Genomic DNA, 27,352 nt, shown 5'->3' on the forward strand with positions numbered 1-27,352 from the left:
GTTTTGTAATCGAAGTTTAATAGCTACAGATGTTTTAAAATCGATTTGATCGATGTTTTGTAGTCGATGTTATAGCATCGATCTAAAAACATCGATGATTTTGCATCGATCTCCAAACATCGATGCAGAAATCGAGGTGTCAAATTCATGCTCGGTGTCACGTATTCGAGCTTCATAGCTAAGCACGCTTTTTCACATTTTCGTGACGACGATAAATAGGTAGCTAGACAGATTTTTTTCACATAAACGAAAACATTAAACAGATAGCGGCTACAAAATAAAACACATTAAACACTGGATGAGTCGGTGGGGTCTATTCTACGGAACGGAACGGAACGGAACGAAATGATGGACTAAACTACGGAACGGAATGCTTTCTCAAATTGAAGCTAGCAGCTTACCATTGCTGTACAAGTTATCGGTGGCACTTCCAGCAGGTAATCAAACGCACCTCAAGAAAGATAAAACGAATTTAAGGATCGATTGTGGGTTCTTGTTGGTTGTCATTAGTAACGAAGTAGTAATTGTGGGAATAGCTGTTTCAATGTGTTCATCTTCGTAGGGAACTTAATGCATGACTTGTTTTTACTAGTATGTGAATTGTTTTTGCTTACTTTGACTTTAGAATGTACAGTCTGGGGCCCAGCCTTTCTAATCGGCATAAATCAGTATGTAGCTACACTAGAGTGTAGTACAAAGGAAACAAGTATGGTGACAAGCTGAACCAATTCAGTCTAAGCAGAATCTAAAGGAATTTTGTGCAGTGTGTGAGGAGCAAACATTCAGATACCTCAAGGAGGCTGGGTACTGATGAAAGCCGGAATGGAACAGAACGGAACCAATAGGGGCGTGCGCCAAGTTAAAAAATCGTTTGAAACAGGTTGTGCGCTGTTTCCAATTGAGTTCTATACACATGCTAGAAGTCATTTGCTCGACCACTCTATTTAATTCCCACTGCAAGAATGTATTGTACAATCGTCTAAGCTGAACAACGATCATTTAGCCATAGATAGTATATACTACGTACCCGGGATTGTGTACCGCCGGTTTTCAAAGGAACGATCATCGTTGTACTCGTTAACACTTTTCCTTTGTAGTGTACCGCGCAAGTGTTGTACTAGGCGGCATAGTACTGGAGCTCAACAGCATCATATCTGCTACCCTCTACAGTTCCAATGGCTAGAAGACAGATTCTGATCGGCTAAGTGTCAAAGCCAGAAAATCGGCACGAGCTGAGTGGTAAAATAGTGGTATCCGATTCGTGCTGTTGAAAGGTGTTTGGGGATCTCAGCTCTTGTTAAATGGCTAAATACCTCACTTACTATGATGCTTTTGGTTGAGTGGATGCAGGCGAATCGTTTAAGGTAGACATGACGATTGTAGCTTGGTTTTTTGAGTCGTTATTCGATGAAATATGGTAGCGAGATTGAGGTTTGTAAAATCACTTACACGATGCTTATGCTGTATTTCAAGCGTTTTCCTGGTAATTCAGTCTATTGAGAAGTGTTCGAGTGTATCCTTTCACTGTTTACAAAATGTTGAAGAGGTTAAATCTTTCGTATTAGTAAAATCGCCAGGAGGTGGCCGGTTTTACGGGAAACGTTTACGATTACTAACAGAAGACCGTATTTGTTGAAACCATCATAATAAATGAGACATGTATATACATTTACAAATTCAGTAACCCTCGGTCACATGCGACCACAAGGCTGGTGATCAAGTGATACCAACGTGGGCATGGCAAGGGAGAAAAGTAATTACAATTACAAACAAAAACAACGATTACAAAACAAAACAAAAATATTAAATTACAAGTACATTATCACAACCACTCTCGGCAATCCCTTGCCATAAAAATCCTCTGGGATGCAGTCATACAAACCTTCGAGGCATCATCCAGCATCCGTCGAACCAGTGACCTTGTGATATTGATGTCCTTATCAATAAAATGTAGTACATTGTAAGTGTTAGTGACTGAAAATTGCTGGAAGTGACCTAAAACGCTGATCTCAAGAGTCTCATAAAAGTTGGTAACATTTAACCGATCTAGCTCTGATAGAATTTGGTGGTATTCAGCCTTATTTTGTTTGCGAGATCTAGCCTGCTCAAGATGGTGGGCACTGTCCAATGGACATGTCAGTTCAAATAAAGGTATACTAGAAGTGACGGTATTATGGATAACAATGTCTGGTCTAAAGGGGGTCACAATCACATTAGGTAGAAGTGTAGATGGGGGTGACTCACTGGCTCGCAAGTTAGGAAGGTCAGCATAAACCCGGATATAGGGCAAGTCAATGTAAACCCTGATGAAACTGTCGACCAAAGACTGAATGACTAAATCATGTCGATAAGTGTACCTTTCCTGAGATAACGCAACCGGACAGCCCCCCAAGACATGAGCAGTAGTTGGACGTGAGGAATCACAAAGTACACATTTTGCATGACATTGTATATTCCACCTTCGCAAGTTCATGGCAGTTGGCAGAGTGTCCGAAGCCGCCCGCAAAAGAAATGACAGCTGACCAGGATGCATACTGGATAGTAATCGGTTCCAAGTTCGACAAGAGGTCTCAAGCTCGGCAGAGTCTGCAAACTTGCACTGAACAGAAAGTGTTTGAAGTATTGAAGTACAACTCGGATTGGCAGTGTTGATAAGTGTTAACGAAGTCAGTACGCAATTCCGGGTACGTAGTATATAATATCTATGATTTAGCTAAGTTGTTAACCTATTTTTTTGTAAGCACTGTTAATACAACATACTGCAGTTTGCTAACTCTCGTAAATCGCTGCCAATAATGGTAGAATTAGTTTGTTTTGTTTTTTTTAGAATGGTAGAATTAGTCGCTTCAGAAAACCAGCGACACTTGCACTAATAAGGCTTGAATACTGCTACAACATGAAAATACTATAGTAGTTTAGCTTTTTGAATGGTAAAGAAAGTACTTCTACATCAGGATTAAACTAAACTGGATGGATTTTATTTACACACACCTTGCCACGTGGTGGGCATTTAAAAGAACTTTCGAGCGAACGATTACTAGCATGCCTATAAACAGAAAAGAACTAATTCTAGCACAATTCTAGTTATTGTGTGACAGTTAGAAACAGTGCACAATCTGTTTTACACTTGGCGCGCCATCCGATTGATTCCGTTCCGTTCCATTCCGGCTTTCATCAATACCCCTAGGGGGCTACATTGCGTGAACATCAATGATTCATTAACAGAGTAGTGGACTAAATGCCAGATATCTCAGCCTGAGTAGGGAGTTGAATCCAGGATGGAGTCTATTTTACAGAATGGAATGCTTTCTGAATCAAAACTTGCAGCTTGGCTAGCCGCTATCATTGCTGAAATTGCATTTTATCAGTGGAGCCTCCAGGAAAATGGAATAGGATGACAATAAAATATTAATAGCTGTCTCATGCAGTGATTGTTCTACTACCTGATATATCAAGCAGGTCTCTTCAATTCATTTATTACATGATCAAGGCAAGTTTTGTTACTACAATACAGTAGCCGATTGGATGTCAGTTGTTTCTGCTGATCTTGACAAGATAGTTTAGAAGATCACTCAATTTCTTCAGTTTCAGAGCATAATATCCACAGAGAAATTAACTAGAAAGTTACTGGTGACAGGAAAAGGCTAGGTGATCATGACTTTATTCAGTCTAATAAACAGAATATATGGTTGATTGAGTGAGGTATCACTTTCAGAATGTTCAGACGACCAGCGATGAGATGCATGGATTCATCAAATTTTTGTTGCAGTTGGAGACATTAAATATCCAAAAGCAAACTGACTATAATATTAATTCACTTTCTTTATATTTTCTCAATTTGAGCCTGTATACAAATAATTACTAGTAAGTTTTTCTTAGTCAATAGAAATCCTAGAATAAGATGGGAGAGAATTATCTTTGTTTACCTATACTGTACAACTTCAAAGGAAAATGAAGAAAACATACAGACAAATCAATAAAATTAGTACCACTACAATAAGGTGAATTACAGATTTAAATACTTTATGAATTAGAGCCTTTAGAGATAATTATTGTTCCAAAGCAAAATTGTAGACAGAACAAACAAAGATTGGTGAGTTCTTGGTTAATTAACGACACTGATTGGAGATTAAAAGGGTGGTAACTTCTTGTTCTTGAATATGTTGCAAGGTGGAGGTACAAATCAAAATGGGATATCAATTTCATTACGAAAAATTTGTATACATAAATAATCTAGCATTACTGTATTCATTTGTCCTCCACTTAAATATGCTACAACAGTGTCGGTACATTGGCAGTCTACCTCAACTCTAGAGTAGATCCAACACAGAGCAGCCCGCACTGTAACAAATACATGTGATCCCACTGTAATTTCATGGACCAGGGAATCACTTGAAATTAGACAAACAAATTTAGCCTATTTTGTTTGAAGTGAAGCATGTGAAATGTTACACTTAAGAAATCCTAGGATTCTTAGGTGGTATGTAACTAATGTGTGTTCCATTTCAAGTCTGACTAGATACATTGAAATTACACACACATCTTGGTCCAAATCATGTTTGCCTGGTGGCTATGGACATGGTTTAATTCACATGCATAGAAGGCTTATAATTGAGATTTGGTTGACCTTGGAGTTTTGGCATTTAGCCTGATTCAAGGCTAACAGTCAGACACATCCTTGAATTTGTGCAACAGAAAAAATCAGCTCACTATTGAACACGGCATTAGTCCACTGCACCGGCTGTTAATAACTCCATGCATACACTTCAGTGATGTTTGCAGAATATAGCCTCATTGGGTCTGCCAAAATATTTGCTCCTCACACACTGCACAAAATCCTTCAAGTTTTAATTCAGCTGGCTCTTTCCTGTTACCAGTGTCTTCCTGCTTGCTTTATTTGTACACTGACTTAGCTATGACTTGAAAAGCCTGCCCAGACTGTTTTTTAAAGACAAAATAAGCAAAACAGCCCACATAAAGTGCCCTTCTTGATATATCCGTAGATGAACCATGGATGAACATCACTGATACAGCTCATCCCACAATTAATACTTCGTTACTAATGACAACCAACAAGAAACCACAATCGATCCTTAAATTATTTTTATCCTATGTTTAATGACCCACTGGAGGTGCCACTGATAACCTGTAAGGGCAGTGTCAGCAATGGTAAGTTGCAAGCTTCAATTTGAGAAAGCGTTCCGTTCCGTGGTTTAGTCCATCATTCCGTTCCGTTTCGTATAATTTTTTTTAATAGATGGTAATGTAATAAGATGAGATTTTTTTTTTTCCCGGGCTAGATGTAATGCCCTTTCCTACCACCCCCAGCACAAGAGACAAACGTGCTGGACAAGAACTGAAAAGCGGGACATCTAAAAGTCCCTAGGGCCATTTGTTAGGCCCATTTCCGGGGAAGCATCTGGTGATCTAAACGAGATGGAGCGGCTTCCACGGATGCACATCGTCGCTGACCTCAACAGCCGCTGAGGGAGAAAGACAGGGTACAGCGAATCCACGCCAAAGTACTACTGTACGATAAAGCACTACGTTTGGAAAGGAGCTCAGCAAGCCGGCGATAAAATGTGATGGCTTCCTTCCCCATGCATGCCCCCAGTTGTATAATAGACCCCACCGGATTAGTCAAGCTGAACCTCTGCCAAGCGAAATTCAGCAGAGCCAAATACGTGTGACAAATATACTGCGACAAATCACTTTGCTGACAAATACCATCTGCTGAAAGCGAAGGGGCTGCACTGAAGGACTTGTACTGTTGCGGTACGAGCGGGATCGTGTGTGTTTGCATGTGACGTCGCCATAGAATTATGAATACCTGGGTTTTAGTAAACTGACGTCACAGCAGCTATAGGGTCTAACTAGCATGTTATTTATGTAAACACTTTTTGTAGGGCGTAGTTTATAGTAAAGCGGGAAACTTTGGTTGTGCGTGTTGTCAGCGAGTGTGTGAAAACCAGGTAGCAAACTGAAGCCATTGTCAAAACCTGACATGATAGGTCTATAGCATCGCGGGAAGATGGCTATGTTAGCCGACTTTCGATCACAACGTAAGTTAAGCCACTCGATGACCCTCGCCAGTAGTTATTGTCTATAGTATCGCAGTAAGCTATATATAACTACTAATCTGGGGTCATATATCTCAACTCTCAAGTATATAGACAATTAATGGCCAATGAGGGATAAAGCACAATAATAGAATGTATGGCGGTCGCCCTCAAGCTGCATCCGGGGGTCTATCGTGTTGTCGACTCGCGTGTTGTTAGTGCCTAGTCTCGCGCCTGCAGTCAAACTGTCCTTTATCCTTGTGTGTTTTGTATTGGTCGACCGGCCCAATAGCTAGCTACAAACGGGAAAAAAAACTGAAAAAAAGCTCACGGCTCAAAAATTCAGGCAAAGAAAGAAAAGTCTAGACTTCAGTCGAGTTCCGGGGTTCAGCAGGACTGAGAATCAGGCAGTCAGTCATCTGAAAGCCATTTCCGGAGCCGGAGTAGCTATATAGAGTATAGTATCAGTAGCGAATGTTTTTGCCAATAGTCCTTCGTGCGCGGCGCAAAAGAGGTCATCAGTGCAGGTTTTAAGCGCCTGTACTGAAGCAAAGGGGCGACGTTTCTGGCCTAACAAAGCTACAGCAGACTACAAGGTTTACCCACAGCTAGTTACACGAAACCAGTGTCGACCACAATAGCGTAGTGGTGAATTCCCAAGGATCGTCCCTATACGTCAATATTCATTTGTTTATCAGTTTATTTATTTAGCTACGCCTAATGATGTGAAAACACCAAAGGTTTGTTTTGGTAGCAACCAACAGCCATATAGCAACATACACTGGCAATTATTACTATATACTACTTAATTAGCTGAACATAGTTAAAATTATAAGTGTTTAAAATTGTTAGTTGGAGGTTTTGTTTGGCAACATAGATCAGTACTGAGGTATATTGTATATATATATATATATTATGATGTCAATGTAGTGCCATGGCGCATGCGTCGAGATATTTCTTATCCATAGTAACTAAATTGGCACTGTAAAATCTCATTCTTCCCAAGAACAATTCCAGAGTTCAATCAGCTAACTACCACAAGACATTGACAGTTTTAATTTTTTTGCTAGTATAGTTGAGTGACTAAGAAAAGAAGAGAGAAAATAAAGTTGATGGTGACAGATCTAGAACCTGTGGCTCCCAAATGATAGACCAGTACCCTAACTAGACGATATCGTAATTTGGTACCCTATATAAATGATTCTGTAAATATGTAGAATCACAGTTAAATACGATATTATGATATCATAATTTGAAGACGCAAATACAGTAATTATCACAACATACGATAATATTGTAATATCGCACAGCCCCTTTACCGTAATTTGCTTTCTTTTGTGCAAAAAGAATTTTTTGATAAAAAAATTTGTGTAAAACTATTTTCGTATGATTTACATGAATGACTGCTCTATTAGAGTAGTTCGATCTTATGTAAAATTTTCACGTAAAATTTTCGCACAAGTTTTGCATACGAAAATTATTTTACAACGAAAAAAGCAAAATACAGTATAATCTTAGTTGTAGTACATGGACAGATTTGTTGTTAAGACTCTTTCTTGAAGATTGAGTGTGATACTTCTATAATGATTTTACTGGTAGAATTTTGGTGGGTGCCATTCATTTTAGGGGGAGTCCTACTAAACATTATATAATTATACTACTGTGCTGTTTGATAAGAACATTTGGGTATACTTTTGACCAAATTTGCACAAAATAATTATGTGATCATATTTGGAAAATCAGTCTTAAAGTCACATTTGACAAAATAATATTTATGAAAAAACAGGGTATCTCGAGCAATCAATCAGCATTGCAGGAATCTATATCAGTCAGTACCTAGAATTGCAACAAATTTGATGAAATAGTCCAACAGGTACATAACTGTCTTAATGGGAGGACAATGAATTGTATAAACCCAATTGTTTCATGCGTGAAATTAAGACTGCTTTTTCAAAATTCAGTCACAAATGTAAGCACTTCTGTTACATACTTAAACTCTGTTGCATGCTCTTTTAGCTTCATCCAGACCAGAATTAAAAGACTTGATAGGGTATGTTACTCCACAGTATGCAGCTCACTGGAAAGAGATAGGAATATGTATTGGTGTTCGTGCTGAGGATACAAAAATTATAGAACTTGCATATCCTACTATGCTTGATAAGTGCTGTAATGAAATGTTCTTCAAGTGGCTTGAATATGATGTAGATGCCAGTTGGGACAAATTGTTTACTGCTATTGATTCTCCTGCTGTATCACAACATATTGAAAGCCCACCAGATTCTGTCACTGGTAAGTTTACTCAAGGCCAGTGTGCCATATTGTGCATATATTGACAGAAAAAGTGTGATTGTCGTGCCTGCAAAGCTCCATGGTCACTTCTCCAAAGCACAGCATATTTTATGTTATAACTGTTCTCCAAGTACACAGCAAATTTGATTAAAATTCACTCCAGCCATTCATTAGGCTGCCAAAATGTTGACTTTTTCTCAAGGGGTCTAGATTATTCTTTTTGTAAAATTGCTATAAATGCAAACACCTAGTTCGATTTGGTACAGATAAAGAGTGCACTAAAGTGAATTCACATACTACGAATCTGATAAATATCCATGGTGCTATGAATATTTATCAGTGCAAAAAATATTGAACTTTTGTCGCAGCTAAAGGGTAAACTGCTTAACTTGACACTCTGTGTGTACATATGCTAGCCATCATAGCAGTGTCTTTTGATGGTTTGAAAAGCAAAGGAGTAACAGCTACAAAAGCCAAACAACGTTAAATTGCAGACTTGAAATATTTTAATACAACAGTCACCATTGGGTAGAAAAGCACCAAAAAAAAATTACCAGAATTCGAACCAGGGACCTCCATACAGAACACCCAAATCCTTAACCAATAAATAGGTTACTGCTTTGCTTTCACAGTTGTTCACCTTCTAAAAGTTTATAAATAAAACATGTACAATTATAACTTCTGCTTTCAATAATCAATACGACGTCATTTCTACAAATCTGGATAAAAACAAACCCCAAAGCCACCTTGTAAATAGAGTGCAAAAAGGAATGAAATCCACACAAAATTTGCCAAGCTGTGACAAAAAGGGTGTGGCCTTCGAAAGCCTGGGTGAAAAAGACTTTTTACAGCTTGGTGGCTGAAATCATTGCAGCCATTTCTTGGCCACCACCTTTGCCAGGCTTTTGAAGGCTGCTCAGAACTTTTTTCTTGTAGATAAACTTTTCTCCAACAAAACAGCCAAGCATAAGCATATAGTCAGCATACTTTAGTCAAGCACTGGAATCACTTTAATATGTATAAGTTTATGATTGAGATCATACTCAAGTGCTGAATACCTATTTGCAGTCATTAATTTGTTGGCCACGCCTTTTTGCAAAGCTAGGTTGCATGCACAGTTTGTTGTCATTTCAATCAAACAGTAAGGCAAGTTTAAGGGTGCATTTTACCTGTCTTTATTTGTATAGCTACGTACAACAGAGTTAAACAAGATGATGTCTTTAGTGTATAATTTGGTACTCTAACAGAACAGTTTTCTCTCACCCAATTACAATATTCATTTGCGTGATTGCAGCCCCAAAGCAAGCCTATCTATGACAAGCTTTTTACTTGTCTTATTTTCTTTACATAGGTCAGGGATGACAAAGAGTGAAGGTATTTCAATTGTAGCTGAAGTGACTTTCTGTAGCTGAGCTCTCTACATGAGGTCACCTGCTGTCTAGGTGACTTGTTTGTAGCTGAACTCTCTACAGGGTGACTTATAACATAGCTGAACTCTCTACAGGGACTTGTAATGTAGCGGATGTTCTACTGAGTAACTTGCAATGTAGCTGAACTCTTTGCTGGATGATATTTTAGAACTCTCTACAGGGAGACTATAATAACGTAGCTGGACTCTCCTTGTTATGTTGCTGAACTCTCTACAGGGGACATGTAACATGGCTGAACTCTTTACTGGGGGACTTCACTGATTTGTAATGTGGCTGAACTCTTTAAAGGAAGACTTAGAACATCACTGAGCTTTCTACAGGGTGACTTGTAATGGAGCTGAAGGGGGACTTGTAATGTAGCTGAACTCTTTTCTAGGTAGCTTGTTATGCAACTAAACTGCACAGGGAGACTGGTAATGTAGCTGAACTCTCTAGTCTCTACTGAGTGACTTGTAATATAGCTGAACTCTCTACATGGTGACTTGTTATGTAGCTGAACTCTTCACAGGGTGACTGGTAAGTGGCCGAAAGGAGACTTGTAATGTGACTTGTAGTGACTTGTAATGTAGCTGATCTCTCTACTAGGTTGTAATAAATAGCTGAACTCTTTACAGGGTGACTTAATGTGGCTGAACTCTGTACTGGGTGACTTGTGATGTAGTTGAAATCTCTACTGGATGTAGCTGAACTCTCCTACAGAATGACTTCTAATGTAGTTGGATTCATGGACTTACCTGTTTCCTCCTTTGTGTCCCATTTGTCTTTGGTGACAGTGCAAGGTATTGATTCATAGTTACTGCATGTGATGGCTTCTCTATGTTACTAACAGGAATTGTCTGAGTTCTCCGATTGATTGCAGAGGTCCTTTTTGTAGTGTTCTTTCTAACATTGTGTAACAGGCTAAACATAGCTGAAAACGAAACATAATGGCCACTTTTCAGTAATTGATAGTTTGGGCATGCATTCAAATGAAAGCATTAAGCCTGGCACCATTCTTTCTTCTACACAGGTTCACCAGTCATACCAATGATACAACAAAAGTTAACAAGTGTGCATAAATTTTAAGTTCGATTAGGGATCAAAGAAGTGAAACATGGGAGGTCACCTACACCTGAAGATATACTACACTGGACTGGTTTCAATCATGGGTATAGTTTGAAGTAGGGATTAAATGTCCACCAATGTATCTTTAGGTGTACCGTGTTTCACTACTTTTTACTAGTGCGCAAAAAAATTCAACTAGAGTAGGAACCATGGCACATCAATAAAAGTACTGAAACAAGCTGGAGTAGTGCAATAAGAAGTGTTGTATAAATTATATCCCTACTATGTTCAAGACACCATAGCAGAAATGTACAGTAGGGATATAACCCTTTTTATTGTTTTACTTCATGCTCTACTCCTGACCAGCTTGTTTCAGTACTTTTTTATCGATGTGCTATGGTCCCTATTCTAGTTTAAAATTTTCAAAATTTTTGTGTACTTGTTTGTTAACTGTAAATAATAATTATTATGACTGGTGAACCCATGCATACCACATCAAATTAAAAGAAATAAATGGCGCCACTCACCCCAGTTATATCAATTATCATCTGAAAAGTGAAGTATCCATTACGCTTCATTGTCAGCTATGTTCAACCTATTACACAGCAGTACAAATCAAGAACTGTTAAAAAAGCACCTCTGCAATCAAAGTAGCCACTATGGCAAACGTGGACGATTTCCGTTATGAAGGGAAGCCATCATGTGCTACTGCCAAATCAACACTTTTTACTGTCAACAAAGATGAATGGGACACAAAGGAAGACACTAGTAGTCCATGGAGAATGCATTTTACATACTTCAGTATGCCATAAGGCACGGCCTCTCGGGCTGAAGTGACGTCAAACAGTGAAAAAATCAAGCCCATAGCCTTTGCCGTTATCAAGTTACGCTTGTCTGAAGGCATCAGTCAGACAGTCAGTTACTCAGTCACTAGAAAATCCCATTTATAATTTTTTTTTAATTCCGTAGCAACTTGTTGAAAGCATTTGGGTCAATCTGAGGGCTTGTTTGGGCTTAGTTTTATCTAACCAATACTGCCTCATCATCGTCTGGGAAAGGTGAGGCTGAGTTTTGAGTGATATTTTTTCTTGGGCCACACCCACACCTTTCACCTTTGTAGTCCCTAACAAGTACACAGAAAAATTTGGAATTTTCAACTAGAGTAGGGACCATAGCACATCGATATAAAGTACTTTAACAAGTTGGAGTATAGTGCACAATACTGAATCACAGTAAAACAATAAGAAGTGTTATATCCCTACTGTACTCAAGATACCATAATGGAAATGCACAGTCCAGATATAACACTTCTTATTGTTTTACTGTGATTCAGTATCGTGCACTATACTCCAACTTGTTTCAGTACTTTTTATCGATGTGCTATGGTCCCTACTCTAGTTGAAAATTTCATGTACTTATTTTTTAACTTTTTTTGTAAATAATTATTATGACTGGTGAACCATGCACACCGCATCTGAATGGCACTGTACGCCCCAGCTATATTAATTATCGTCTGAAAAGTGAAGTATCCATTACGCTTCGTTGTCTGCTATGTTCAACCCGTTGCACAGCAGTACGAATCAAGAACTGTTCAAAAAGCTCCTCTGCAATCAAAATAGCTACTACGAAAAATACAGACAATTTCCGTTACGAAGGGAAACCATCACGTGCTACCACTAAATCGCCACTTTTCGCTGTCAGCAAAGATGAATGGGACACAAAGGAGGACACTGGTAAGTCCATGAAGAATGCATTGTGTGTACTGCGGTATACCAAAAGGCACCAGTCGGACCGAAGCGACGTCGAACAGTGAAAAAATCAAGCCCGTAGCCATATCTGTTATCGAGTTACGCTTGTCTGAAGGCATCAGTCAGTCAGTCAGTAGAAAATTCTGTTAAATAAATTATTTTTTAAATTCCGTAGAAACTTGTTGAAAGCATTTCGGGTTGGTCCGAAATCTTTTTTGGGCTTAGTTTTACCTAACCAATACTGCCTCATTGTCGTCAGGAAAAACTGAAGTTGTTTTTTTGGGTGATATTATTCCGTGGGCCATGCCTACTCCTTTGTGGTCCCTACTATACAGTTACTATCATACTGTATGATTTCATTGATCACCAAAAATTCCTAATTTTCCTTGTACTTGTTTTATGCTTGACTGTTATATTAGGGTGACTACTCTATTGGAATACCGTAAAGTCGGGTTTTAAGCGCATGCACTTATAATTTTCATAGAAAATTTTTTGTTATTATTATTATGTGTAAAAGGAAAGAAGGCAAAAGCCTGTGATATCTTATCATTACAAAAAAGGTTAACTTAAGACTAAAATTAGTACAACATAATTAAAAATTAAGTGAGAAGAAATCATCAAGCTGGTTCTTAAATACATTTAGAGACTGAGCCGTAACTACCTAATCTGGTAAACTGTTCCAAGGATTTACTGCTCTTACTGAAAAATGTGACATCTTGCCCTGGTGGTAGCATGGGGCTTGTATAGCTTGTACATGTGGTCTCTAGTAGAAGTGACTGAGGAGATGGTAAAAAGGTCAAAAAAAAATTGATGCCAGTATCAAGACACACGGTAGTGTGTCGTGCGGCCAAGAAAGCCGGCGACCACACTGTGAGTATCAGTGGCAGATCCAGGGGGGGGGGGGGGGGGGGGGGGGGGGGGGCACAGGGGGTATGTGCCCCCCTTCATCCCTTTAAAAAATGCATATAAGATTGAGGTACTCTAATAGAGCAGTCAATCACCAATCACTCTAATAAAGCAGTCACAGTGTTCATGAGGAAGTGTATCTTAACTATGAAGCTATGATGAGGATCTGAATAAGGATCTTTATATACTTTATAGTATATACACTTGATAAAGGACAGCCATTATTGTTGTCGACCTTTTTTTTTTTTTTTGGTCTTCAACTATTCAGCAAAGTGCACCCCCCCTTTCCAAACTCTGGATCCGCCCCTGAGTATATTTACAGGAAGAAAGAAAACAGCTTTTTCATGCGTGCATAGCTCCATGGCCCCTTCTCCACAGCACACCATTTTTGCATTATAGCTGTCCCCAAAGTAGGGTACGCCACACAGCAAATTTGATTAAATTCGCAACAGCCATTTGCGAGATATGGGCGTTCAAAATTTCATTTTAATTTCTTCATTTTTTTCTTCTTATGCCATGTGGGGGCTATGGGGGCTTCAATTTCTTTTCACACACTTTGCAAAAATTGCTATAAAATGTAAATGTGTAACTCGGTTGCCTCGATCTTTGGCACAAATGAAGAGCGTGTAATGGTGGATTTACATACCAAATTTTCTGTGAATCTGAGTAATCTTCAAGGAGTTATGGGCATTTATTCATGTAAAAAAAAAGATCAAACTTCTGTCACGGCTACAGAGTAAACCGAGTATAGAAATAACTTGAAAATTGGTGTGTAAATAGGCTGATCATCATAGCAGTGCCTTTTGATAGTTTGAATAGCAATAGAGTTACAGCGACAAAGTTATAAAGCAAAAAACTAAGCAAGTGTAAAATCGCTGGATTGAGATACTCTAATAGAGCAGTCACCATGGGGTAAAAAAGGTGTACAAAATATGTTGAAAAAAAATTAACCGGAGTTCGAACCAGGGACCTCCATTCCTAACACCTGCATCCTTAACCACTGAACCACTGCTACCTTTGCTGATCACCTCACTTAATGTCTGCTTTATAAATGAAATTTCTAGTTGAAATCTGCTTATAATCAAAACGTTTGTAATTTCATAGATCTACCAATAGAAGTACTAGAATATTCTATGTATGTTCTATTAGAAATCCTCAAAAAAATCGTGCACTCTATTAGAGTATTACAATAATGTTATCAAATATTGAATTAAATCATGCAAATGAAATACATTTATAAGTCTGTCTTCAATAATCATCATTGTGTCTACACAGAAAAGAAGAAATGTAAGTAAAAACAAACCTCAAAGTCAGCCATAGGCTGGTTTTGGGGCCTTATAAAGTACAAAAAGGAGTAAAATCCACACAAAAACAGCCAAGCTGTAAAAAAATGGTGCGGCCTTAAAATTCCTGGGTGAAAAAAGTTGTGAAATCAAAGGTGGTGGCCAAGAAATGGCTGCAATTATGTTAGTGCTAAAAAATTTTAATAATGGCTGTGTGCATTGTTAGCATTGACATCATTGCAGCCATTTCTTGGCTGCTATCTTTGATTTCACAACTTTTTTCACCCAGGCATTTTAAGGCCGCACCATGTTTTTACAGCTTGGCTGTTAACAAGACAGTATAGTAGTATCATATCACCTCTTAGTTGATGATATTGCAATGAAGGTAAGTCCAGTATATGTAAACATTCTGTGTAAGGGGTGTCTTTCAAGACAGCAAGTGTTCTAGTAGCTCTACGCTGGATTTTTTTCGATGTTTTGTTGGTCAAGACTGTAGTGTGGCCCCCAGATAATGTTACCATACTCAATCACTGGTCTTACCAAAGACTTGTAAAGAGTAACAAACATGTGGTTATCTGCAAAATGAAAGGTCTTCTGAATAGTAGCCAGTGTCCGATTAGTTTTGGAGATCACAGATGTGGCATGGGAATGAAATTTAAGGTTGTCATCAATGAGTACCCCAAGATCTTTGATTGTATCACAGAAAGATATTATTGTACTCTGAATATTGTACTTGCCATACTCATGTGGTGGACCAAGATGCAGTAAGAAGCATTTAGAGATGCCTTACATGTAGTTACCACTTGTTGATATCATTTTGTGACTACTGAAAATCCTGAGCATTAGGAACCCGCCGATTATGCTCATTATTTTACCTATTATGCTATGCTGCACTGCTCAAAAATTTACCTATTATGCTTAAATTAATGCTCAATATTTACCTATTATGCTCAAATTATGCTCAATATTTTTACCTCAGTTCCCATGTTTTTTCTAATAACTTTGCACTTTACGGAAAAGCAGTAAGTGGTTGAAGCACAGACTGTAAATCCTTGCTTGTTAAAATGCATGTCACAGAAAAGATCGATATACTCTAATAGAACAGTCAGCTACCTGATAATTTTATTGGAGTTACTGACTGTTCTATTAGAGTATATCGATCTTTTTGTCGGATATGTATTTTGATAAGCAAGAATTTATAGCATTGCACAAATTTTCTCCCTATTATGCTAGCATTATGCTCAATGCTTTCAGGCACCTATTATGCTCATTATTATGCCAGCATAATCGGCGGGTCCCTACTGAGCATCCTGTATTACACGAAGCATTTTTAAATCATCAGCAAAATGTAAGACAGAACTACTGACTTGGATAAGCATGTCGTTAACATAAATATTAAAACAACAGGGGACCGAGCACAGAGCCTTGAGGTACACCACTGAGAACATTACACCAAGTTGAAGTTTCACCATTAATAACTACTCTTTGCTTTCTGCCTACTAAAAATCCCTTTAACCAGCCTAGGAGGTTCCCTGTTAAGCCATATGACTCCAGTTTAGTGAGCATTCGACTGTGAGGAACTGAATCAAAGACCTTAGCGAAATTGAAATAAATAATGTCAACTGAGTGGCCCTGTTCAAGAGATTTGGTCCAACAGTTTAAGGCAGTGAGCAGTTGGGTAACACAAGATCTTCCAGCTGTGAAACCATGTTGGTGAGGAGTGAATAAATTATATTTGACCATGTGTTCCATTATTTTGTCCTTGATAATACTTTTCATCGTTTTAACAATAGGAGAGGTGAGGCTAATTGGTCTATAATTACTAGTAATAGTGTGGTCACCTTTCTTGAAAATAGGAGTGTCTATAACCTGTTTCCAAGCATCAGGCAAAGTAGAAGAGTTAAAAGATTTATTAAACAAAATTGATAGTGGTACACTAAGCTGTTGTCCACATTCCTTCAGTGATAATATTGGCCAACCATCTGGTCCTGATGCTTTGGCTGGGTTGAGCATAGACAACTTAGCATATACTTCTTGTGGTGTAAATTCTATGTCACTGAGTGGATCCACAACATGGGGCATGTAAAATGAAGGCATGGAGGATAGATCTAGCAAAATAATTATTTAACAACGTGCACTTCTCACTATCAGAATGTAAAACTGTATTGTTGGGACCACGAAGAGAGTCAATTGATGGGTGTACTTTTAATTGAGAATTAATATATTTCCAAAGCTGCCTAGGATTTTCTTTGGCTCGAGAGACTAACTTGTTTTCATAATTAGAACGTAAACGTCTCATCAAGTTTCGTAGTTCATTTCTTACTTGACAGTAACATAGGCAATCATCCCGAGAATTACTATGGATGTACTTATTCCACAGTTTGCATTTTCTGTTTCTTAAACTGAGGGCTCTTTGGTTCATAAAAATACACGATTTCCTTCTAGGTACATCCTGAGGAACGCAGTCATCAAGAATATTTGTGAATGTTTTTGCAAATAATTGCCAAGCAGAGTGAATGTTCAAGGGTGACAAAATTTCATCTTATCAAAGTTAGCTTGGCGTAAATTATATCTAGGTAAAGTTGTTTTGGTACAAGTAGAGTAACATAATAAATTGAACTGAAGACACACAGGATCACTAGAACCAATACCAGGGAGGTAAATTATGGTATTTATCATAGCTTCCTCATTAGTAAAAACTAAGTCTAAAACATTATAGTGTTTGGTCTATAATGAGTTGGTTCTGTTACATGTTGAGATAAGTAAGAATCATGAATTGCGTCTAGAAACATTTGTGAGTATGATGTACTACATGACAGTGATGACCAGTAGATACTGGGGTAATTGAAATCACCACAAAAGAGAACATGAGAGTATTCTTGGAGTGATAACAACAGGTTACATAAGTTGATGGTACTTTGGTGTATGTCAGATGATGGGCTGTGGTAAATGCAGCCCACCAGCAGTGAGTCGTGACCTCTAAGAGTTACTTGAATCCAGATATGCTCAACAAAATTGAAACTATCAAAATGGACTTTACTAAAGGACAACTTCTCAGAAACATAAATACCCACACCACAAACAGAAGATGAGACAGCAACATCTGGATCAAAATTAAAAAGTAGGAGGATAGCCATTGAGGGAAAGACGTGCATAGGTTAATGTATTACAGTGAGCTTTTGGTAAAATTTCAGTGATTAGTATAATATCTGGCTCATTGCCAGCAATGGCCAATTCCAAATCATCTCTTTCATTTAAAAATTGGTCAATATTTGCATATAGTATATTGAGCCCCTCAATGTCACAGGAAAACTAATTTGATCCACCCATGGGTGTTTGAGCTGAAGTGTGTACTGCTGAATTATGCTGTATGGGCTCAGTGCGAGGATGACGAGACACCATGTTTCCATTATGTATACTAAGATTAGTTTCACCACTTGATCTTCTTTTGAGTTCTGTAACAACCTTCTTGTGTCTTTCCCTTTCCAGCTTCGTCATGTCAGTTACAATGTACACTTGCTTAAATCCATTACTTGAGCGTAAACGAGGAGCAGCTGACAGAATACTTTGCTTATCAGTCTCAGAATCAAATCCGACCAATAAGGGGCAGTGTTTATTTTGTACTTTCCGACCAAGGCGGAATAACTTCTCAATACTGATGTTATTATTGCTAACTGACTTACATACTTCAATAAATTTGGCTTTATCAGCAGCTTGATTAGATTCCTCAGGAAGGTTGTAGACAATAACATTTCTTTTACGTCGATCACGATCAGCTATTTCATCAGCTACATCAAATGTAGACTTAGTTGCTTCAAAGCCACTTGAACATGAAGTCAACTTAGTTGTCAATTCGGATAAAGCTGACTGTAACTGATCCTGTAGAGTAGTGTTCTGAGTACAGAGATCCTTGATCTTTGTTGCAAGGTTTGAAGTGATTGTCTGGAGAGTTGTTAATTCAGCTTTCAGGCCCTGTAGTGCAGAAGTCTGCGACTCACTAACAGATTTCTCGATAGTTGAAATCCGTGCATCCGCAAGTGAAAATCCTTCGTAAGACTGGAAAGCTACAGGGAGTGCTTGAAGACAGGGGGTACAGAAAAATACAATATTACTGGAGGCATTACCAATCAAGATACACTGTTCCTCACTTAACTTGACGCAGCTAGCGTGAAGTCAAGCCTCACACCAAACGTACTCCGTCATGTTATCAGTGGCTGGCTTAAAACAAATGATACAATCCTCATCTCTGGGTTTTTTACTGTGCTTGTTTTGGGGAAATGTTGCATTTTGCTTAGAAGCTATTAATAACTCCAATTAATGCTCGGTGTCCTGGTAAAATCACGCACAAAAACAACAGTACTGACGATATAATGTTAGAACCTTGGGAGGTACCGTAAATAGAGTCCAAAATGAGTACCATACAACACTCATTGAGTTGGGGGAGAAGAGCGACTTGACGAGCTGTCAACAGTAATTTTTTTTTGGAAAAATCATACTATCTGTTAGGCGCATATGCCTAATAAATAATTATGGTGAGTGTATCACGGAATCACTACGTTGTAATAGAGTAGTTAATAGTTTGTGCCGGTAACCACACCAGTGTGTAAGGATGATTATTTTGACCCCATTTCTGGGCGAAATCCTTCAGTTCGTGATAAATGAGATTATCACTATCCAGATGGCTGATTTGCTGTATGTATAGTGAAGGGAAACCTCAAAGGAGACGTAAGTGCTTGAGAAGACATTAATTTTTCAGTATACTTTCAGCTTTTCTTTCCGTTTTTTTTGCTGTGTGTAACTAACTTACAGTAATCATCGTATTTGGCCATGTGCACTTATCAGCCCAGGAAATGTGTATGCGCTTAACAAATAATATACGCTTAATAGATACATGCGCTTAACAACCCGACTCTACGGTATCTTGATCTTACAGTACTAGACCTGGTTCTGGAAATCCTCTACTAATACATACATTGTAGCATGATATGTGCACAAGAACTGTAGAAACAGAAAGTTGTGAAACAAAGGAGATTGCCTACACCTGCAGATATATACTAGTAAACATTTAATTCCTATACTTCAGTCTATGTACCCATGACTGAATCAGGCATTAAATGTCATGCAGTATTTTGTAGGTAGCTACAGACAATTTCCCTTGTTTCACATTCTGTGATCCATAATCGAAATTAAAATTCTAATATTTCCCAGGAGCATAGGAAGATTTTGAGACCAAAGGTGCTAAAAGGCAAAAGACAACTCACCAGCAGGTGTTCTGGGGCATGCACCCAAGATGCTGACAACACTATAGCCATGAAAATCAATGTAAATTTGATTTTTAGGTTAAACTGAATATGTGTAGTTATGTACAACTTATTAGACTCATTAATTAATGGCAACACTAACTTTCTAATGTAGTGCAAGGCGTAATGACATTGTGTCTACAGTATTTGTACACACTGACAGTGCACATTTACAGCATCTTTACACTTAGAATACAGAAGTACATGACACGTATGTTTACATTTTTCTCGAAATAGTTCATTCTGGAATTGAAAGATATAAACTCCCTCACAAGCACAACTAAATTTAAAGTATTCAGTTCTTTACTGATAATGGCGCATTAGCAACAAGTTAATCAGTTTACATGCTGCAAGTACATATTAATTCGATGGAGTCTTGAGAGAACAATTTTTTGGCAGTGGCAGTAGTCACAGGAAATGATGTAAAGTAAAGAAAAAGGAGTTTATTGACTTCACTTAGCATATTTCTGATAGCAAAATAGCATCTGCTGTTGTTCTAGCATTCATTTGGTAACTCTATTGTTAGTATGTACCATTACGTGCAGTTTTAATTGCATCAGGCAGCATGTACAACTGAACTTTCAAATGCACATCTCGTACAAGAAATCTAACCAAAGTTTGAGACAATGTATCTGTAATAGAATCAAGTGCAGATGTAAGCAAAAAGATATCTCTGTTTTTAGGAGAAAACTTTATTAATTGAACTAAATTGTAAATGAAATTCAAAGTATTTCAAAGAACCTTACACTTTTCAGAAACATCTTGTACACACAAATTTAAACTGCTCATGTGCTAAGCAATGAGCTCCTGATTCTTCTTGCTTGAATAGTGCTGGACACCATCCCTTATGCCACTCAATCTGCTAACTCCATTGTACGCCTGCCCTCTACATTGAGAAATAGACAATGTACATCCCATCAAAACATCTTTGACTTCATGGTGGATAGTCATAACTTAAGTATTAGGTAGTTTTTTCAGGCCCAAGAAGTCTTCATGAACCTCATAGCTACTACTAACCCAACAAACTGACACAGATACTTGCTACCTGAGATACATCAGTGGCTTTATCAGCAATTACAGCAAATCACTGGGCACTGTTAATGTCACTTATGATGCTTCTAATAATCATGTTGCCCACTAATTTTATCAGTTTGTCTACAATTACTGGTCCAGTATACTCGCATTTCTGATTCATTCATCACTGGACACTATTCTGCTTGCAATATATAGCAGAAACTGGTACAGGTTGTCCTGAAATACCTCTAAATTTTCATTATGGCCTCTAATAGCCAGACCCTGTTTTCCTAAAAATTTGATTGCTCTTAACAATTTTAAAAGCATGCATATATGAAATTCCTGTTTAGTAGGTATCTAGGATACAACCATGCAATGTTGATACTGGATGCTCACAAATGAAGCCTTTCTGTTGATTCATGGTGCATTTCACTTCTTTCATGCATATCAAATTTTCAAGGGCCTTGTTCCAAATTATCAAATCCTTCACCTATAAATGATGAGTATTTAAACACCGAAGTTGACAGAAATCCAGGTTGCTTTGCTAACAACAAACCCTACAAACTATTTTGTACTGACTGATGCAAACAGTGGTCTGGGGGTGTTTCTTGTGCCGCAATGTCTGTATAGTTCTACAGTGTTGCTTCTTCCCTAGCTGCCTTTCCTTGCCAAGACAAGATTGTACAGACTTTGACTGGGATATATCAATTAGCTGATTTGGCATACTTAAATTACCGTGTAGTAAAAAAACTTTGGCGGTAAAAAACTTTGGCAAATTTGACAAATAGCGTTCACTTCGCCAAAGTTTTTTTTGCCAATTATTTTAGAAGATCACACAAGCACATTGCGTAACTAGAACTTGAGATGAAGGTCAGCTCGTACCACTACGCAATAAAGATCAAGCTGACTTTGGAGATCTTCGAAATGTGTCCCACAGTTGTAAGCACCCCTTAGGATAGTATTTACAACTGGCTTGCCGTTCGCACGTCAGCTAGTTCATTGTTTCGCAATGGATTTGGCCAAATACTTTGATATACGTATGTGATAACCTCTGCTACTGAAAAAGTATAATACATGCAGTCACTCTCGGCATTGCAGGAGATAGCGAAGCACGCCTTTACTAACACATCATTAGATCAGTAGCTACAAAAGTACTGCTACAAAACAACGCTAGCTACCTATACACTTACTACACTACTTAACTGATGAGTTAACAACTTGCCATTATCCTTATGTACCGTACAGTAAAAACTTTGGCAAATATTATTTCAATTGCCAAAGTTTTTTCCAGCAATTTTTTCAACAGAGGGGTTTCATCACACTTTTTTACCGCCAAAGTTTTTTACTATATGGTACTGCAGCCAACACCTTTGAGTGTGAGTTAGCTGATGTGCTACAAGCAGTCACACCCTCAGCTACTGTGCCCCTTGCTGTACTAACACTACAGCAACTGATTGTAATTGTTGACAGCCCTGATTTTTGGTTCAGGAAAATATCGCCATTAGTGAGCAAAACTATGCATGCACCTACCGGTGTGCCAGTTGCTAAGTGTGTTGTTTCTGTTATTTTTATCTTGTACCGTTATGTGTGTTTTCTTGTACCTTGTACCTGTCCAGTCAGCATGCTATTATTCTCCCAACAATTTAAGCCTGTTACCAGCTGATACACAACACAACAACACCAAGCCTGCCTTAATTACATAATAAAAAACTTGTTCCGGTAAAATTAATTGTACAGTTGCTCACTATGTCAGTTATTCAACAGCTGACTGCTACTGCTGCACTGCAAGTGGCTAAACTAGTTCTCAAACACATGCTTCTGAGTCACATCACTTGTCTGCCCCAGATATTTTACTTGGGGAAGATGACTCCGCTGAAAATAGTCGAACTGGTGATCATGTCTCTGAAATAGTTAGGGCTTATTTATTAAGCTATAGTTTTAATAATCAAAGCATGTGCCAGCACCTGATGCACCTGTGGAGCCTATACCCGCTGGTAGCTATTTCCTACTGCTTTTTTTGCTTACTTTTAGTAAACATAACTATGACAGGTGAACCATGCATACATGCATCAAAAGAAGATTGGTACTAGACATGCCACGAAATCATTTTTTTCATCTGAATGCATGCCTCAACCATCAATTACTTGGAAGTGAAGTGGCTATACACTTTATTTTTCAGCAAAGTTCAGCCAATTACACAGCATTTCAAATGAAAAACAGTACAACAAGCATTTCTGCAATCAATCCAGTACTATGGAAAATATGGACAATAAACATGATAGCTAGTCAGCACAGCCATAATGCACTACTACAAATCAACACCTTGAAAAAGAAAAGAAGCATGCATTCTAAGTACTGTGCGTGGTATATCAATATAGGCACCTGTTGGACTGAAATAACATCTAGCAGTGAAAATATCAAGCCCATAGCCTTAGCCATTATCGAGTTTCACTTGTCTGAAGGCATTAGTAAGGTAGTTAGTCAGCAGAAGATTTCACTAAACATGACCAGATATTACAAAACCAATCTACACTGTAAATGACACGTCAGGCAAAATCAAACTAACACCTCCAGTGGATAGCTACACTATCGTACTACTAGTTTTGACCCCCAGTACTACTCAAACTACTCAAGGCTGGTTTTAACAGACATCTTTTCTGGGTGGTGTAGAGAACTTGAATGGCAGTTTCTGGTGTTGTGGAGGGTCTGGCTTGACAAGAATCAGTAGTTTACTGGCGGATAGCCTACTAATGTTGGCTAGACATTTTTTCTGTTGATTTTGCTACATATCAACAACTAAGAAGCCAGCACAGACCTGTAATCCAATCATGGTCTGCCTCCATTTGAAGTCTATCCCTTGCCCACTCCCCACTCCTTTGTGAGCACTCATGATACTACTTTGCTTGTCCAACTACTCAGACTTCTTATATATTTGGCGGGAAACTCTATACAAGCAGCTACAAGTACTGGAAGTGGTCTGAAAGGTAATAGATTGATGCACCTTTTGTGTAAATTTTATATGCGTGCTTGCTATACTTGAATCTTTAAAACCATTTATCTTGAAACTTCCAATGTGCGATTTGGATTGTTTTTCCAAAATCCAGTCACAAATATAGTCACTTATTGGGTTGTACTGAAAACATTTTGGGGAATAGTTATGCTTCACCAATGCTGCAATGGCACTGTGATGATATTGTGAGGCTGGTTTCTGGTCAATCAATATTTTGAGAATGTGCAAATGTCAATGTACGGTACTACCAATACACATAAGGTTTTTCATATGTGAAATGTTCTTGCGTATTTATTACAGAACTCCAGCAACGTGTTCGCAATGTTTACAAACATACCAGATACCAAACTGATCAAAAATCATACCCACCAAGTAAACATACAGGTTTCACGCCTCTCCTACTACACTATCAACAGACTGGAAGTCAGAATAAACCAATTTCACCATCTATTAATCAACCTCCTTCCAAACGTCTTAAACTTCACAATAACAATCCATTAAAAACTGCATATAAAGATAGTAAGCCCACCAATAATATTGAAGACATTTTACAAATTTTAAAGGAAGGTGTTATGATTTTAATTGAAGGTGAACCTGGAATAGGTAAAACTGAACTGGTGAAAGAAATTGCTTTCTGTTGGGCAGAGGGAAGATTGCTAAAACACTTCAAATTAGTTTTATTGGTGTATTTAAGAGATCCATTTGTTCAAAAGTTGTCATCTCTCATTGATCTTTTTATGTACTTTTGTGGAAAAAATCAAAAAGTTGCTGAAGGATGTAATCAGTATTACTTCAAAAATAGCCAAGACCTTTTAATTTTGTTAGATGGTTATGATGAATTTCCAAATGATTTGCGGGAAAATAGTGTAATAGCTGATATAATAAATCACAAAGAACTATCTAATTGTAGCTTGATTGTTTCATCTCGGCCACAAGCATCAGCATTCCTCCGTGAACAGACAGACCTCAATGTTTTGATCTCTGGCTTTACACCTGCAGATCAAATTGATTACATACACGAGGCACTAGAAAATAAACCACAAGAAATCTCCCGTGTCAAAGATTACCTTCAACAGCACCAGAATATTGCCAGCTTGTGTCGTGTACCTTTCAACATGACTATGTTAGTATTACTTTGCAAAAAAAACCAACATTCCTTACCTAAAAATGTAGCTGAGCTATATGGATACTTTATTTGCTTTAATATTTATCGACATGCTACTAAATCTGGCCAATCATGTATAAACATAACTAAAGACCTTAAAAATTTACCAAATCCTTACAATAAAATGTTAAAGCAGCTTTCAATATTATCATTGGATGGTATCAATAAGGGCAAACTAGACTTTACCCTCGAGGAATTTGAAGCAACTTGTCCAGATGTTCCTGTTGCATATGATGAAACAAATGTTCTTGGACTACTGTATGCTGTAGAACAGTTTGGAATCTTTGGAAACGAAACAACAGTTTCCTTTATTCACAATTCTGTACAAGAATTTTTGGCAGCTCTTTATTTATCACAGCTTCCACCAGATCAAGAACTGTCAGTTTTAGAAAAGCACTTTGGGAATGACACTCACTTCCACATGTTTCTGTTTTATGTGACACTCACAAAAGGACAGAATCCATCCTTTAAACAGTTCCTTTGTTATATGGATAGCACAGATGCAATTAACAGTGCATTCCTACATGATCCCATTAAGTGCATTCATTTATACCGATGCTTTAGTGAAATTGAAAATAAACAGATGTGTAATGCTATTGAATGTAGATTTTTTGATGAAGAAATTGACGTTTCCCTATCCACACTATCACCAAACACTGTAGAGTGTATTGCTGTCTTCCTTACTCACTCATTTACAAAGCAATGGAACAAACTAGATTTAAGCTATTGTTTTATCGGAGACCATGGAGTTCATACTCTCTACTCTGCACTTAAAAACAGTAAAACTACCATTGAAGAAATAGACTTTGCATTTAATTTTTTAACTTTAGCATCTGACAAATACATTACTACTCTCGTTCTTGATTGTGCAGTGAAAGTATTATGGATTAGTGCTAACGAAACTGTTGGAGAAACAGAAGATTTTTATTCTGACCTGCTGACTAATCCATCCTCCAAGCTTGAGGAATTGTATATATCATACAACAAACTTTCATCAGCCACAGCTAAAACCTTGTTCACTGCACTCAAAGACAACAATAAACTAACTGAACTTTGGATTGGTGCCAACAATATTACAGATGAAGCCTGTGCCACCGTTGCTGCAACATTACAAATAAATAACACATTAGCTGTTTTACGAATGAAAAAAAATCCCATTAGCAAACAAGGTGCACAAGTAATTCTGGATGCACTTGAGTATAATGATGCATTATCTAAATTAGGAATAGAAGAGTGTCCAGACAATGCTTCTGAAACAGTTCAAAAAATTAATGAAAAGAGGGTAGAACGTGGATGCCAAGTGGAGTTGGAATTAACTGAATTTGCTGAAATAAGCAAGGTATCTTCTGTTATTGATTAAAGTTAGCTTTACAGTGATAACATAACATATCAGTATTGTTTTGAGTATATACGTAGCTATTATAATGCACAGGCTAAATGATTGTATGTAGTTATATATTCTTACAGAAGAGTGAAGATATATATACTTTTACATGCCATACATGGACAAAAGTATTTACAATCTGACCCACTCCATTAGAGTAAATGACTGTTCTATTAGAAAAATGAAACAAATCTCTATGTAAATCAACAGGCTCCATTATCTGAACAATTTCACTTATTGAAACACTTTTGACAACTATAGGAACAAAGGCATTGGATAACTGAGGATCCACTGTATTACCACATTACATATTCACTACCCCAGTGAACCTTCTTTAGGTGTTTAAATATGCATAGTATTCACACAATACAATAATAATCTTGAACTAGAGGAGTAATTACAGAGTCACTAATGTGAAGGGCATGTTGTTTGTATAGCTGAAAAGTATAATGCACCGAACTTGTTAAATTACTCTAATAGAGCATACACTTGTCAACAAAATACTCTAATTGAACAGTCACTTAGGCACTTGATGGTCAACAATTGGACTACTGTAATATATTCTCCACTGTAGTGTATATCCAAATGAATGCAATACAATACAACATATCAGTCCTCAAAATAATTATTAATTCAAACAGTGCTTGATTTGTGGTGACCACATTTGAAATTTCTTACACCTTAATAACTGAATGGAAGAGCGGCATTCAGTTTATGGCG

General features: G+C 37.7%; 1 protein-coding gene across 2 annotated transcripts; it reads left to right on the top strand.

The window, feature by feature from the left end:
* The first annotated feature begins 5,904 nt into the window (after positions 1-5,904).
* Positions 5,905-26,740, top strand: LOC136257076 (protein NLRC3-like). Of its 2 annotated transcripts, XM_066050190.1 has the most exons (3): positions 5,905-6,062; positions 8,076-8,348; positions 24,384-26,740. In XM_066050190.1, the coding sequence occupies exons 1-3, from the start codon at positions 6,032-6,034 to the stop codon at positions 26,606-26,608; spliced, it is 2,529 nt and encodes an 842-aa protein (XP_065906262.1). In that variant the 5' UTR covers positions 5,905-6,031; the 3' UTR covers positions 26,609-26,740. The 2 variants fall into 2 exon arrangements, with proteins under 2 accessions (XP_065906262.1, XP_065906263.1); XM_066050191.1 differs by lacking the exon at positions 8,076-8,348.
* The last annotated feature ends 612 nt before the right edge of the window (positions 26,741-27,352 follow it).

The sequence above is a fragment of the Dysidea avara genome, chromosome 5, assembly GCF_963678975.1.
Source record: "Dysidea avara chromosome 5, odDysAvar1.4, whole genome shotgun sequence".
Taxonomy (NCBI): Eukaryota; Metazoa; Porifera; class Demospongiae; order Dictyoceratida; family Dysideidae; genus Dysidea; species Dysidea avara.

Bases quoted from the DNA above. Each gene is read 5' to 3' on its own strand.
- LOC136257076 (XM_066050190.1), top strand. From the start codon at position 6,032: ATGGCTATGTTAGCCGACTTTCGATCACAAC. The intron at 6,063-8,075 runs GTAAGTTAAGCC...ATGCTCTTTTAG, and splicing joins AGCCGACTTTCGATCACAAC to CTTCATCCAGACCAGAATTA. The intron at 8,349-24,383 runs GTAAGTTTACTC...TATTTATTACAG, and splicing joins CCCACCAGATTCTGTCACTG to AACTCCAGCAACGTGTTCGC.